The following is a 15,364-nucleotide window of genomic DNA, read 5'->3' as shown; positions in this document are numbered from 1 at the left end:
CATACATATTTCCCACAAAGATCAGGAGAATATGAATCAATACTAGCAACATAATTTTGGAGGATGGAAAGCAAATGAATACATGCTCATTGACTTAGTAAATCTAAGAATGCTGAATCATAACTTGACAGTCTGGAAAGATGAGAACCAACCCAACTTTCGACCATGAATCCATAAAAGATTCAGTAATTAATAAAGTAAGGAGAACTGGATTAAGGCTGTTCGACAGACAGTAAATCCCCAGGTCTCCTAGACCTTGTGGCTGATTGACTACTCCTCTCTGACTCTGGTAGATAACTGGAGGTTTATTTTCTAAAAGAATCCCTGCGTTGAGAAGAACCGAATATAACAAAGAACGTGGAAACTACACAGCAAATGGAGATTGTCTACGCTTATACCAGATACTGAACGTTCATGCTCTTGGACCTCTTTCCCCAAATGGTTCCAAGATTATTGGTAACCAGATCAGAAACCTCCAGGAAAGAAATTTTAAAACGCATCCTTAGAGAATCTGACTAATAAAAAAGAAAATGAAAAAAAAAAAGTTGGCAACAGGTGAGAGAGTCCAAAAATGGGAACACTCAGCTTCCTGTGCCATGAGGTGATCAAATAATTTATCATCCAAATGAGGACACTAATGAGAATAAAAGGAAGAGCTATTCACAAGGACATCAGGGCAATGGGAGTAAAATGGGACTGTACTGGGCAAGCCAGGACATAATTTTTACTCTAACCCAAAATAAAGCTCCAAGTCAACAAGACCCTCCCACCCCTAATAATAAACTCACAGCTAATAATAATCACGAATATGAGGAAAGCTGTGAAGGTCAGAAAAATGAACAGAATCTAGAAACTTAGAGAAAACTAAGAAAGAAGGGAAAAAAAGATGTTTTATTATCCTTGGGATACAAAAAAGGTATTGCATTCATAAAGCAATAACAGAACACCATTGAAAAGGAAATTTTCAAGAGGAAAAAAGAACTCAGATTTAAAACCACAATGGAAAGCATTCTAGAAAGAGACAGTAGCTAAATCATAAGAGACAGAATCACAAACAGACAAATAAAAAGAAATTTAAGAACATTAGTTGCCAATGTTAAAGTGAACACCCAGCAAATACATGAAAAGTGACCTATTCCAAGTCACATTGTTTTGAAATTTCAGAATATTTGGGACAAAAAGAAGATTCTTCTAACTTTCAGAGAAGAAGTAGGCTGTACTAAAGGATCAAGAAGCTACCAGGGGATGTGCTATATCCACATTAGAGAGTAAAATTAAAATGAAGAAGACATTATATAAAAATCATGAATTCCAATATGGGGGGATGAAGACATTCTTGGATAAATAAACACAGACATGGTGAAGACGAAGTCCATGATGATGGTATACCCCAGGTATAGACAGCAAACACCTCATGTTAGAGCAAAGTGAAATGTCAGCAAGATGCTGAATATTATTTTATAGTCTTTTAAAACCTGAGAGCAAAAAGATATCAGATTCTACAACGTACTGACAAACTTCCCGCTCTGTCCTCCATGTCCTGCTGCCTGGAGCAGCGAAGGCATTCATTTCACCTCTCAAAATTATGCTGCCTTGTCCTAGCCCTGAAACCTAGAGCTACACCAAGTGAGCTTAGAAACAGAAGGACAACTACGGGTCCAGTGAAGATAGAATACCATGGATGCACATAAAAGCAAAACATGAATAATAATAGTAACGATGATAAAGTGAATGATATAGAAAGTTCTTGCCTAGTCTCACGTTTTAATGCTGATTTTGTTCAGAAATCTGAGTAAAAACCGAACATGAGATTAATAATTATGTGAAGAGTTTAATTCCAATGACGCTGTCTGTATCTAAATGCAGCAAACAGATTTTTTGACAACTTCATCGACAGGGATATTTTTTTCCAAAGTTTTATTTTCATTATTCATTAACGAAACAAGTCCTTTTATGCAACAGTCATTTATGTGGGGCACTGGTAAGTTTTAGGGCCTCTAGTTTAAGTCAGTTCCAGGAAATAAAACTTTAAGTATTTTCCAGTTAAGGCAACATATAATATTGGTTCAGTTTACTATTTAACTTTCTTGGTTGTGGTGATTAGACAAAGACACAAGATAAAAAGAGAGATTAGCTGCTATATGAGATTTTCTTTCTAAAATTTCCAGGGACATTCTGATATGAAACTTGACATCCTCAGAAGAAATAAAAGGTGATCCACAAATTGGAAAAACCTAAAGTTTAGAGAAACAGAAACACAGTTATTGGCTTTAAGTTTAGCTGGAAGAGAGAAATTCCTAAAAAAAAGTATGAGATTATTCCTGTGGTTTTTGATTTTTGATTGCAAAGCAATGAGTTGATCTTAATTGAATTTCCCAACGTGTGTGTGTGTGTGTGTGTGTGTGTGTGTGTGTGTGTGTGTGTTTCCCATCCTGTTTGAATAGTTGATTATTGTAGACTAGGCAAGAGTTTCAGATTCCCAGTGCCAGAGGAAATCAAACAACAGTCCCTAGCCATACACATTGTTAGGTCTTTCTCGGATTTTGAGCAGAGAAATTACATAACAAAGGCAGTGCTTTTAAAAGCACAAAATCAGGCAGTGTCTATAAGATACTGTTTCGTCAGATTAGATTAAAATATTTGAAGGAAGAGCATTTGCATATAGAGTACGATTTTGGAGGCCTCAGAAGGGCTGAGTGACCTGTTGTGTATCTAAAGCCACTTTATCTTGATTTCACCTGGGGTCTCGTACTCCCTTTCTGGGTCCTCTCCTGTGGCGTAGGCCTCACTGGATCTCATGGTTGTCCTCTCCTTTTTTTTTTTTTTAATTTAAAGTCTGAAAACCATTTGAGAACCTTTATAGTATTAACCTATCACTATGACTGACACACAATGAAGACAAAATTGCAAAGAAAGCCTGGCAGGTAGAAGCTGTCTATGGAATGAGGCTGAATCCAGAAGGGAGTCTTCGGGAGTGGGTAATCAGTTACAGAGAAGAGTTCTTTACAGGCTGTGTTTGATCAGTGAGTTGGTTCCGAGATTTTCAATTGAAGCTGTATGAGCAGAATTGAATTCAAAGATTTACACTGATTGTGAAGAACTGAAATAGCTGCATGCGTGAAGCAGGAGTTGCTGAGTGATTACAAAGGTTTATAACAAAGACAGCCTGTGAGAGGTCGACAAAGAGGAGAAGGTATGTCTGAAAGAAGACAAAAAGGATAGCTATTCTCCGAGTGGGTTAACCATAGAGGAGGTAAACTAGGTTAGGAGACAGAAAGAGGAGAGAAAATGGCTTTGATGAGAAAAAAATAAAAATGAGTAGAGGGAAAAAATGGAGGAAGCCAGTGCACACATCAGAGAAATGGTTATGATATATAGGAAAATGAAGGGGTTACAAGCTTGGTAGTGCCCAATTTATGAATGTTAATAAGCCCTAATATAGAATAGGAGAGCTCTGAGCTCTGTGTGTCCCCATTTCTACATGATTTCCTCTCGGAAAGGGGAAGAATGAGACACTACAATCATGTTGTTACAGATGATATCCAGTACAATTCCATTCAATCCTGTTGCATATTCAAAGAAGGTTTTGTTAGATTCACTTTAAGACTTTACATTGAAAAATTAACTAGATGTTGGGGATAGAGTTTAAGTTATTCTGAAAGCTGGGCTCAAACCTTAAGGGATGATAAACCTGGATATACAGGAAATATACAAATTATGTAAAATTCTTAGAAAATTATTTTAGAGAAAATACTTACAGTTGAATTAAGAACTAAAAATGTTACTAATTACCTATAATGGTTTATATATTGATTTCATTTAAAAGGTGTCCTCTGATTAAAAACCCCAAGGCATTAGTTAGATAATTAAGAAGTAAATTGTTTATAACAAAAATGCTGTCCAAACCACAGCTAATGAATCAGAGCTGTGTAAGAAGGTTTTAATGATAATGAAGAGATCTGAATAAAAAATGCTCATTTTGGCAATTATATTGCAAATCATACTACAGAATCTAAAATGAGGAGTGCTGTTCCTACATATGTGTGAACTTGTGTGCACATACACATATACACGGTAACTACAAACTAGCTCTGAACACACAAGCCTGGCTAAAAAGTCAAGCTTCATTATTTACTATGCGTGTGGCCCAGTACTTAATTTCTGTGAGCTCTAGTTTTATCATCAAAAAATGGGAGAACAATAGTATTACCCACCTAGTGAGGTTGTCATGAGTTATTGGACAAGTTAATGCATGTGATATTTTAAAAATGTGCCTGGCATTTAGTTTGCCCTCAATTATATATGCAGGTACCTGTATAACATATAAAATCTTTATCACACAGTGCCTAATGTGTTAGTAATTGTCATTTCTGGTTGACAAGCAATTTTTATTTTTGCTTATTTTTATTGTCAAAGTTTTTACCAAACAGTATGTTACAACTATAAGACTATTAGCAGTAAAGCCTAAGATCTTATAATCTAAATGTGGCACTGCTCTTATTCAAAAGGTAGAAATAAAGGTTGTTGGAATTATGACTAATTTACAGAGGCACATAAGTAAACATGCTGAACAGAATTCTGAAATGGTCTTCAAGATTCCAGCCACCTGGTGGGTCCACTAGGGCATAATGACCTCTCTGAGACTGGGGGTGGGGCCAGGAAATATGATGGGGTGTCACTAATAGGATTGGGCTTCTTTATATGGAAAAGATAAAGAGATTTTGCAGGTGTAATTGAGGGTTGCAATCTGGTGAGTTTGAGTTAATCAAACGGGTAATTATCCTGAGTGAGGACCAAGTCAGGTAAGTGCTGGAAAGCGAGTCAGAGAGCTCCTCCTGGACAGGCACAGCCCCACGACAGGGACCTGGGAGCAGCCTCTGGGAGCTGACAGCAATCTGGGGCCAACAGCCCGTAAGAATATGAGACGTCAGTCTTTAAACCACAAGGAAATGAATCTATCCACACTTGAATAAACTTCCAAGAAGATCCCAAGTCTCCGGTAAAATCCAAGCCCTGGCTGACACCTTGGTCTCGGAATGGTGAGACCCAGGTAACCTGTGCCTTGACACACAGAAACTGTGGATACTGAATTTGTATTACTGTAAACTGCTGAGGAAAAGAGTACAGTCATGTGTCATTTAACAACAGGCATAGGTTCTGAGAAATGTGTCATTAGGTGATCTGGTCATTGTGTGAACATGATAGTGTGTACTTACACAAATCTCAGTGGTATAACCCACCACACACCTAGGATGTATGGTCAAGCCTATTGCGCTTAGGCTACAAACCTGTACAACATGTTACTGTACTGAATACTGTGGACAATTGTAACAGAACGGTGTCTGTGTATGTAAACCTATCTACACATAGAAAAGGTACAGTAAACATACACCATTATAATCTTTTTTTCCTTGCCTCTTTATATATCCTCAGTTTACCAGACTTCCTTGTACCATAAATAGTTCTTTTTTTTTTTTGAGACGGAGTCTCGCCCTGTCGCCCAGGCTGGAGTGCAGTGGCGCGATCTCGGCTCACTGCAAGCTCCGCCTCCCAGGTTCACGCCATTCTCCTGCCTCAACCTCCCGAGTAGCTGGGACTACAGGCGCCCGCCACCTCGCCCTGCTAATTTTTTGTATTTTTTTTAGTAGAGACGGGGTTTCACTGTGTTAGCTAGGATGGTCTCCATCTCCAGACCTCGTGATCCGCCCGCCTCGGCCTCCCAAAGTGCTGGGATTACAGGCATGAGCCACCGAGCCTGGCCTGTAATCTTATAGGACCACCATTCTAGATGCAGTCTATTGTTGACTGAAATGTTCTGCGGTGCATGACTGTACTATAGGATAGAAACTGTTTTGCTTTGTGGACATGGGGAGGTGGAAGTGGGTGGGTTTATGATACTTTCCACTGGAGCCCAAGTCCACCACCTCAGTGACCCATTTTCTCCTGCCCACACTGTACTTGTAAAACTTGTGAGAAGCATAATACTAAATACAATACTAATACCGAGGGCAAGGGCTTAGAAACTTCAGTTACAAGCTCTCTCTATATATTAGATTAAAAAGACATGAACAGCTTTTACTATTATAGAAGATAATAGAATTTGATCAGTTAAATCCTGGAGCTTTATAAAGCACAAATTATGTAAACAAGCTTAATGGCTTTTTGATAAAACTATAAAACCAGGGCTAGGAAGAATGGAAGAGGAGTACTTTATTTGGACTTTAAACTTCACGCACTAGAGCACAGATGCTTACTTAAATTAAGAAAAAAATGAATGCAAAGAGAATTACAGAGAAAATGAATTTGAGGATAGAGGATGAAGAAAAAAATATTATCTTAGGTTTAAGGGTAGATAGTAAAGTTCCAAGGATAATGGCTGGATCTAGCATTATTTACTATTGTTACTATTAATCATCTAGAAGAAAGAACTAAACGAAGCTTTAAATACAAAGGTAAGGGTTTCTAGAGAGAGGATGCTGGTAACACCTGAAGAAAATGGAAATGAAAAGCTGAAGTGTTAGAAAAAAATATACAATTAAAAGAGGTTGATACTGAAAATATAAGATAGTTTATATTCACAAAGTTTTAACACCAAATTTTCAGAGGGAGCATAAAAATGGAGAAGGAAGGCAAGGCTAACAATGACCACATTTTGTCATGTGCCCTAAGATCTAAAAAAAGAAACCAGGCTTTGGCTTTCACAGGATGATATTTTTCTACAAAGGATTCAGTGAAAAATCTTCTCTCCTCAATGTCATCAACTGTGCAGCACTCGAAATGCTCTATAATTTAGGACACCCCCTAATTTCCAAATTTCTGAGAGATGTAGCTCTGAGCTGCAGACAGTCAGAAGAATTACATAGTAGAACTACTGCCTTATGATAAAAAATGAAGAGAGTCAATTTATGTCAAACTTAGCCAAGAAATCGTAAATTCAAGCTTGTTTGAGATAAGAGGTTTCCGTCTAAATTATTTGACTGCAAGCAGTGATTTTTTTCATGTTTCATGGTAACAATATAAATATTTTCCTTTTTTTTTTTTTGAATGAAAGGCAGTGTAGAAGTTAACTGATTCCAATTCCTGCACTTTATTTACAAGAAAACCGAGACAAGGTTTTTTTATTTTATATTTATTTATTTATTTTTTGAGACGGAGTCTTGCTCTGTTGCCCAGGCTGCAGTGCAATGGTGCAATCTTGGCTCACTGCAACCTCTGCCCCCCAGGTTCAAGTGACTCTCCTGTCTCAGCCCCCTGTATAGCTGGGACTACAGGTGCGTGCCACCACAGTCAGCTAATTTTTATATTTTTAGAAGAGATGGGGTTTTGTCATGTTGGTCAGGCTGGTCTCGAACTCTTGACTTCAGGTGATCCACCCACCTTGGCCTCCCAAAGTGCTGAGATTACAGGCATGAGTCACCGTGCCCAGCCACATTTTTTTTTTTTAAATGTGTTCAAGGTCTTACGGTGACTTTGTGTAGCATCTGCCTATAGGACAACTTTACCTCGTTGAATTACAGGGACCCAAAGCAACATAGAATCTTACCCTTTTCCTAGTTTTCCTCTGCTTCTCTGTGTTCCATGTCATGGGGTTATCATTTTCAACTTTCTCTATCTCATAAGGAACAGTCTGGCCAACTCATCTTCTTAAATACCCATCAAATCAATCCCTTCTTACTTTAAGTCTCCATTTTCAACTCCTGCATTACTACAGGGGCTTTTGGACCTGTTTCCCTGTCTTATCTCTGGGTCTCCTTTGGAAAATATTTTTCACAGCTGCCAAAGTGATGTTTTTAATATACAATGCCTGATTAAATTACTCTTTTGCTTGAAAACATCCATCGCTTGCTCTCACCTCAGAACAAAGTTTCAACTGCTCTGCATCCTACACAAAGCGTTTTAGAAGTTGACCTATTTTTCCTTCTCATATGATTTCCCAGCCTCATAACACCCACTTGTTCTTCAAGACTCAGCTCATGAGTCAGCCGCTTTGTGGAAGATTTTGCCGGTGTCCTATGCAGTGTTTGAAATGCTCTGTCATTTACAACATCCCTTAATTGCCTAGGATGTAGCTCAATCCATGGTTCTCCTATACTGTCTGTGTAGCATCCTTAGAAGGTTCATCATTCCTGGCCATACCACGTTCTCTGCATTCTAGTGGCTGTTATTTGCCATATGTCTGTGGCACCACCACATCCATTGTATATGTGTGCAAGGATGCCAAGTTGCTTTTCATTCTCCAAGTCTTTTTGTCATTCTCTAGGATCCAAGCAGTCATTTTAACCTCCATACAGTTGATCTATTTGCCCCGCAAATCCTCTCCATGAGAACTTTTTCTCTACTTACCCTCAATTATGTATATTTTTCCAAATACTTATTAAATATTTTAACACTAAAACCCTAATCTCTCTCTATTGAATTATTGAGTAACATGGTTTGCCTCTGTGTCCCTGTCCAAATCTCATCTTGAATTGCAATCCCCACAATCCCCATGTGTCGAGGGAAGGACCTGGTGAGAGGTGATTGGATTATGGGGACAGTTTCCTCTGAGCACTTCTCATGATAGTGAGTGAGTTCTCACGAGATCTCATGGTTTTTAAGTGTTTGACAATTCTGCCTTCACATGCTCTCTCCTGCCGCCGTGTGAAGAAGGGTGTCTGCTTCCCCTTCTGCCATGATTGTAAATTTCCTGACATTTCCCCAGTCATGAGCAACTGTGAGTCAAATTAAACCTCTTTCCTTTATAAATTACTCAATCTCAGAGAAGTTCTTCATAGCAGTGTGAGAACAGACTCAGGGAAGTTCTTTATAGCAGCATGAGAATGGACTAATTCCTCATCCTGCCCCCCGCCTTGCCCTTCCTTTCCCCTCCCCCTCCCACTACCCCTCCTCCCCCTCCTCTTCCTCCTCCTCCTTCTCCTCCTCCTCCCCCTCCCCCTCCTCCTCATCCTCCTCCTTCTTCCTGACAGGGTTTCTGGCACTCAGGCTGGAATTCCGTGGTGTGATGATGGCTCATTGCAGCCTTGACTCAAGTGATCCTTCCACCTCAGCCTCCTAAGTAGCTGGGACCACAGGTTTGCACCACCATGCCCAGCTAGTTTTTGTTTTTGCTATTTTTTTTTTTTTTTTTTTTTGTAGAGATAGGGTCTTGCCATGTTGCCAGGGCTGGTCTTGAACTCCTGGGCTCAAGTGATCCACCCACCTTAGCCTCCCAAAGTGCTGGGATTACAGGCGTGAGCCACCGTGTCCTGCCTATTGAGTTTCTAAGAGCTCATTCCTGGGATGTTGTTTCTCTGTTACATCAACCCCCAAATGATATTATCAATTCTCATATATTAATATGCTAATAATTGGCACATTTATATCTCTAACCCAATTAGGCTTTGGGGGCTTATCCAACTGCAAAATTTGCATCTCAGTTTAGATGGCACATGGCACTTCACATTTAATTAGGTCAAAAGTAAGTTCTTGAGCTTCCTTTAAAACTGTTTTAGCCTTAATTGTCCACTTCTCCTAAATGGCACTATAATTCATCCAGTTACTCAGTCCATATGTTGAGAAGTTAGTATTGATAACTGTCTCTCTTTAAACATTCTCATCCAAACTTTTACCAATCCTGTCAATTCTACCTTCAAAACAGATCTCAAAATGTATCAGTTTCTCATCACTGTAAACCATCACTACCCTAGTTCAAGGCAGCATCATCTCTTCATTGGACTTTCACAATAACAGCGTCAGAGCTGGTCCCAATGTTTTCATGTTGTCTCTTATAGTAGCCCAAGTGGTAGATGTATGAATGCAATCAAGATCTTATTATCTTGCTTAAAATCTTTCCATAGACGGCCACCCACTGCAATTGAAAAATAAATTTTAAAAAAAGTGCAACTTTTTCTTGCCCTACATTCCTTACGGCTGGTCTGCTCTGGCCTGCCCCCACCCGCCTTTCCCCTGCTTTATTTTGAGCCCCTCTCTTAGGCTCACTATGTTCTAGCCACTGGGATTTCAGTTCTTTGGAATGAGCCAATCTCTCTTGTGCCCTGGGGGATTGATTTATAGGGCTAATTTCTCTCTTCACCTTTTTGAGTGCTTGCCTCCTTTTATACTTCAGGTTTAGGGGAGCACTTATAATTTTTCATGACATTGAGTTGTATACCAAGACTTTATAGACTACCTCATGCTGTCACTCCCTCCTCTTCTTTAACATGTATCCCTTGGAAATGGAATAGCCCAAGCCAAGCGTTGTGGCATCATGCTCCCCTAATGATGTTAAATCCACATTCCTTCCAGGAAAAGGAAGGGTTGGTCAGTGGCAAAGAACTGAAAGGTGCCTGTTGGCCTGCAAGGGAAGATTCTTCAAGGGTCCTTGAACACACTGATGTTCGTAACTACCTTGAATGAATAGAAGAAAAATATTCTAATTGCAAAAAGTTGTACTCTGCTCCTTACAGCTCAGATGGCATCTGAAGTGCTGAGTTAAATTGCAGTCATGCTGTTTAAGGGAGACATTGATGAAGATAAGACATATGTTTCTGAGCAAAGGATTCAATGCACAGGAGAAGCTCTCCTGAGAGTAGACTAGTCCTGTGTGTTGTGTGTGTCCTTGATATGAGAACTGTGTATATTACAGTTTTGTTTCTTTTTCTAATTTTCCTTTGAGATGAATTTAAGAAAATAACTAAAATAAATTCTTAATTGTCCAGTCCAACTGAGGATACCCTGATGTTCCTTGAGTTTAAGAACAGACTTTAATTGTATTATATATTTTCATATATTAGGAGAAACCAGAATCAAGATTCTTATATATTAAGTCAAGTCATCATAGGTTACGATTTTAGTGCTAATAAGATAAAAATGAAGGTATACAAAAAAGAATTCGAGTGCATTGACAAGTCCAGCTGTCAGTGAACTCTTAGATTAATCTCTCTGGTAAGTGTGTTCCTTCTCTGAGGCATGATTAAAGTTCTTTTTCAAAATAGAAAAGAAATTAAACTGAGAGATAGCATCTTCCAAATTTCTAGAGGAAATTTAGAAATATAGGGAAATTTAGAAATTTAGGGAAAATCAGAACTTAGGGAAAATTAGAAATTTAGGGAAATTTAGAAATTTAGACTGGGGTACAGTGTTTGCTCATGACTCACTGCAGCCTCGAACCTCCGGTGCTCAAGGGATCCTTCCACCTGAACCTCCCAAGGAGCTGGGACTTTTTCTAAATAGAGGTGTGGTCTCACTATGTTGCCCAGACTGGACAGCTCCCATTTTATTGTCTTCTCCACATGTCTTCCGTGCTACACTGATGTCCTCACCATTTTCCCTTCCATTCTGTACCATGCCTGGCTTCCTGATACTGCTGAGAGTTCCCCGCTGGTATCTGCTTGCCTAGAGTGCCATTCCTGGTTTTCGGTTATAGTTGCACAATCTGATTTCCACTTCAGACATAATGAATCAGAGTCTGCAGGGATGGTGCCAAAAAGTTTGTATAGAAAACAAAACCAAAAACAAAATAAAACTCTATAAATGGTTCTGAACTACAGCCAGAAGTAAGATCCATGGGCTGCAAATAATTCAATTTGAATCTTGCCTGAATAATATGGGCAAGATATATTTTATTTATTTATTTTTTATTTATTGAGATGGAGTCTTGCTCTGTCACCAGGCTGGAGTGCAGTGGCATGATCTCGGCTCACTACCACCTCTGCCTCCAGGGATCAAGTGATTCTCCTGCCTCAGTCTCCCAAGTAGCTGGGACTACATGTGTGTGCCACCAAGCCCAGCTAATTTTTGGATTTTTAGTAGAGACAGGTTTCATCATGTTGGCCAGAATGATCTCGATCTCTTGACCTCGTGATCTGCCTACCTCAGCCTCCCAAGGTGCTGGGATTACAGGCGTGAGCCACCACACCCAGCCTAATATGAGCAAGTTATTTAACTCCCAAAGCCTTTAAATTTCTTCATCCAGTAACTTTTATTGAAGGTTTACCATGTATTAGACAATAAGTTAAGAACCATATGCAGATTGTCTTATTGGATTCATATGATAATGCTATGAGGTGGGTATTCTCATTAATTCATTTACAGATAAAGATTCTGAGGCTTATTGAATTTAGCAAAGTTACTAAAGTGCCCAATATTACACATGTGGTGACTAATGAAGCCAGGATGTAAACTCAAGTGTCTGTCTGTCTAAAGGATTTGTCACGGTACTTGACAGATGGTAAACAGTCACACTCACTAATTACCATCAGTAGCATCTTATTTTCATTACCCTTATCATCTTATACCCAGGAGTTCACATCAAATGCTGGTCTTTTGCTGGAGCCAGTAAACAATGCATACCTCACACCTTCCTGGGGATTTTTGAAGTGTAAGATGTTGCCAAGTGTCTGATGGAAAATCTGTTCTTATCTTAGAGATCTGCACATTTTACACATTGTTGTGGGAGTTGACAAGAACCCATACTCTCATTTCACATGGTAGTGGAGAAAAACTAGGTCCTCTTCCCAAGAAGAAAAGCCAAAATATATTTCATAAAAGCTTCAGGTAATTTTTGCTATTATCAGAATGGGATTTCAGTACTTAGAAAGATTTCCTCTATAATTATGGAGAATCGAGGAAGGTCTGGCATGATCTAAAAGCTTCCTCTAGAATGCACGGTGAGGATATTGGAGCAGCGATACTAAATTTCCCTAGTCTAGGTTACTAATTCTTTCTTTGGGCTTAACCTTGCAATTTCACTTTCTGGTTTTTCCCCCTACATGCTGATTAAAAAAAAATGATTTTTAATTGTTCACGTCAAAGGAAAACTTTTTGAAAAGCACAGTGTCAAAATGTTTTATTGCATTAATAATACATTTCATCATCTTATCTAAGAAATCCAGCAATATTTTGCTGATTAGAGGCTGTCATAAAAACACAGCACCAAAGACACAAACCACTGGTGGAACTGCTTATTCACAACATATAGAAAAGCGTCGTCATAAAACATAAATATGACACAGTTACCTGTCATGTTGCAGTAAACTTTCAGAGGCCCCAGAGGTCCACTGCCATCAGGATCTATCCAGTAGTAATTTGATGTCTGGCCTAGGTGTTTGTATGCTTCACAGGAAGGCTCGTAGATAGCTAGAACAAACAAAATATCCTACATGAGCACAGCGCAGAACAAATGGCTCCCCAGATAAATGCCGCAGTGGCACAGGCAACGCCAGCCAACCACTAGTTAGGAGTAGTTCTTCCTGGAATGAGCATTCTTTGCCTCTAAATTTAAATTCATAATTGGTTTCTTTCTCTGTAAGTATTCCTGACCTAACAAAGACATCAGGTTCCCGGTATGACTGTGTGCTGGGGAAAATACTAAAACAATCAACCATGAAACAAGTGTAATGTTTATTTTACTGGGGCTCATGATCATTGAAAACAATATGTAATTTATACTTATTTATAGATATTATCCCCTTACTCTAAAAAAATTTCTATTGGCTGCTTTGTTGGTTATCAACTCAGAGGCCAGAAACAATGATCCGTCATTGTCTCTGCCTCTCTCTTGCGCACATACACATGTACGCTCGCACACACACTTACTTTTTGCATAGTTAGTACAGATTGCCCATAAATAGTATGTAATTTTGAATCTTACTTTGTCTCAAAAAAAAAAAAAAGGCGAGAGATTTCATTGATTCATTTTACTTGTTCCAGGTGCTTTAATTACATCAAATCTAGTTTGTGTAGAAAGCTGACATTCAGGTAATTAAATTATGTTTTTATTCATTACTTCCGTTTTCATTTCAGTGCTCCTGACAGATTTTCTTTTTCTCACTGAGACTTCACCTGTTTTCAAAAGCAAAAAACGGACATTTACATGTCGCCTTTGTAGTTAGAACATCTAAAATGCTACCGAGAAAGCGTTTTATAAACAGCTCCCCCCCAGGAATTAATGAAGAATTGAAAGTTCTCTTCACAAAACTAAGAGATGTTTTTGGTAAAAACATGTCTACCTGATACAAAAGCAGGGAAGTCTTGGGTAAGTTTCACTTGAATTACACTCTTAGGGGTTGCTGTGTGTTAAATTACAAAATAGTACAAAATAAATTACAAGACATTGTAAAGCTTATATTGCACTAATTACAAATAATTGCATGGTCCTAGAATTAGAGAGCTTTCACTGAGGAGGGTCTCAAGGTCATTGCCATCTCCCTGGATTTCTAGCCTGGCTGTGCACAAACCTCAGTAGTTACTCTAACAGGAATAATTCGGCTCTGGAAAAACTTGTTTCTCCAGTCAAATTCACTAGAGCCTGGTTGAGATCAGAAAGTCAGTTTCATGGGTGGTCTGATTCTGGGACTTCCCTTTTTTAACCTTCCTCTACACCAAGTTCTCTGCGTCTCCTTTGGCTTTCCATGGCTTCCTCTCTCCAAGGATGTTAGACCTTCAACTCTATGTCATTTCAACAACAGCATACTAGATTCAAGCTTTCTAAAACTCTTTGATCTGTTCATTTCTTCTTCCATGCCTCCCTCCCTCGTTTCCTCTTTTGCACATAGTTATTGAGGAGCTATGGTGCATTGAGCAGTGCGTTAGGCATTGCAGATACAGCTGTGAACAACACGGATAGAAGACCTTCGGAACAGTGTTTGTTCACTAACTATTTTGGTATTGCTCATTCGTAAACTGCTCTTAGAAGAGGATGGGGCTAGAAAGCTAAGCAAAGCCCAGACATCTTTTGTCCCAGTGTAATTATGAATATGCCCACTTTCCAATGTCCCAAGGGCCTCATTCAGATGATAAACTACATGGCTGCTCTAATTCAGAATGTCATAGCAAGTAAAACAGTACAATAAAAAGCAGAGGAAAAGTATTTTTAAACTGTTAGCAAAAAGATGGCATAAGTCAATATAGGTTTTGTATCAACTTAAACAGAATGAAAATTCTGTGTAGCAAAGCAACAGGTTTTAGGGAAGTAATTCAAAAGGTAGAAAGAATATTTAGGCTGTTTCAACTCTAGGCTGCCAGTTGAAAGATTACCAGTACTTAAACTAAAGCAATATGACAAAGAAGAGAATAAATAGAACTGATGAACTGATTCAAATGTTTCAAAGGTTTTTTGTTTTTTTGTGTGTGTTTTTTTGGGTTTTTTTTTGAGACACTTTCGTTCTTGTCACCCAGGCTGGAGTTCAATGGCGCGATCTTGGCTAACCACAACCTCTGCCTTTCAGATTCAAGCGATTCTCCTGCCTCAGCCTCCCGAGTAGCTGGGATTACAGGCATCTGCCACCATGCCCAGCTAATTTTGTATTTTTAGTAGAGACGGGGTTTCTCCATGTTGGTCAGGCTGGTCTCGAATTCCTGACCTCAGGTGATCCGCGCCTCGACC

At 39.0% G+C, this 15,364-nt stretch overlaps 1 protein-coding gene across 1 annotated transcript in view; it reads right to left on the bottom strand.

The window, feature by feature from the left end:
* The window catches only part of CNTNAP2 (contactin associated protein 2), a 2,249,322-nt gene that overhangs the window by 832,373 nt on the left and 1,401,585 nt on the right, over window positions 1–15,364 (bottom strand). Inside the window, exon 12 of the mRNA XM_001094652.5 lies at window positions 12,997–13,116. Coding sequence (XP_001094652.1) covers window positions 12,997–13,116 — 120 coding nt within the window. The remainder of the gene's footprint in view (window positions 1–12,996; window positions 13,117–15,364) is intronic.

The sequence above is a fragment of the Macaca mulatta genome, chromosome 3 (genome assembly GCF_049350105.2).
Source record: "Macaca mulatta isolate MMU2019108-1 chromosome 3, T2T-MMU8v2.0, whole genome shotgun sequence".
In the NCBI taxonomy this organism is placed as follows: domain Eukaryota; kingdom Metazoa; phylum Chordata; class Mammalia; order Primates; family Cercopithecidae; genus Macaca; species Macaca mulatta.
The sequence above is the reverse complement of the archived record's forward strand: the minus strand, read 5'-3'. Positions and strand labels throughout refer to the sequence as shown.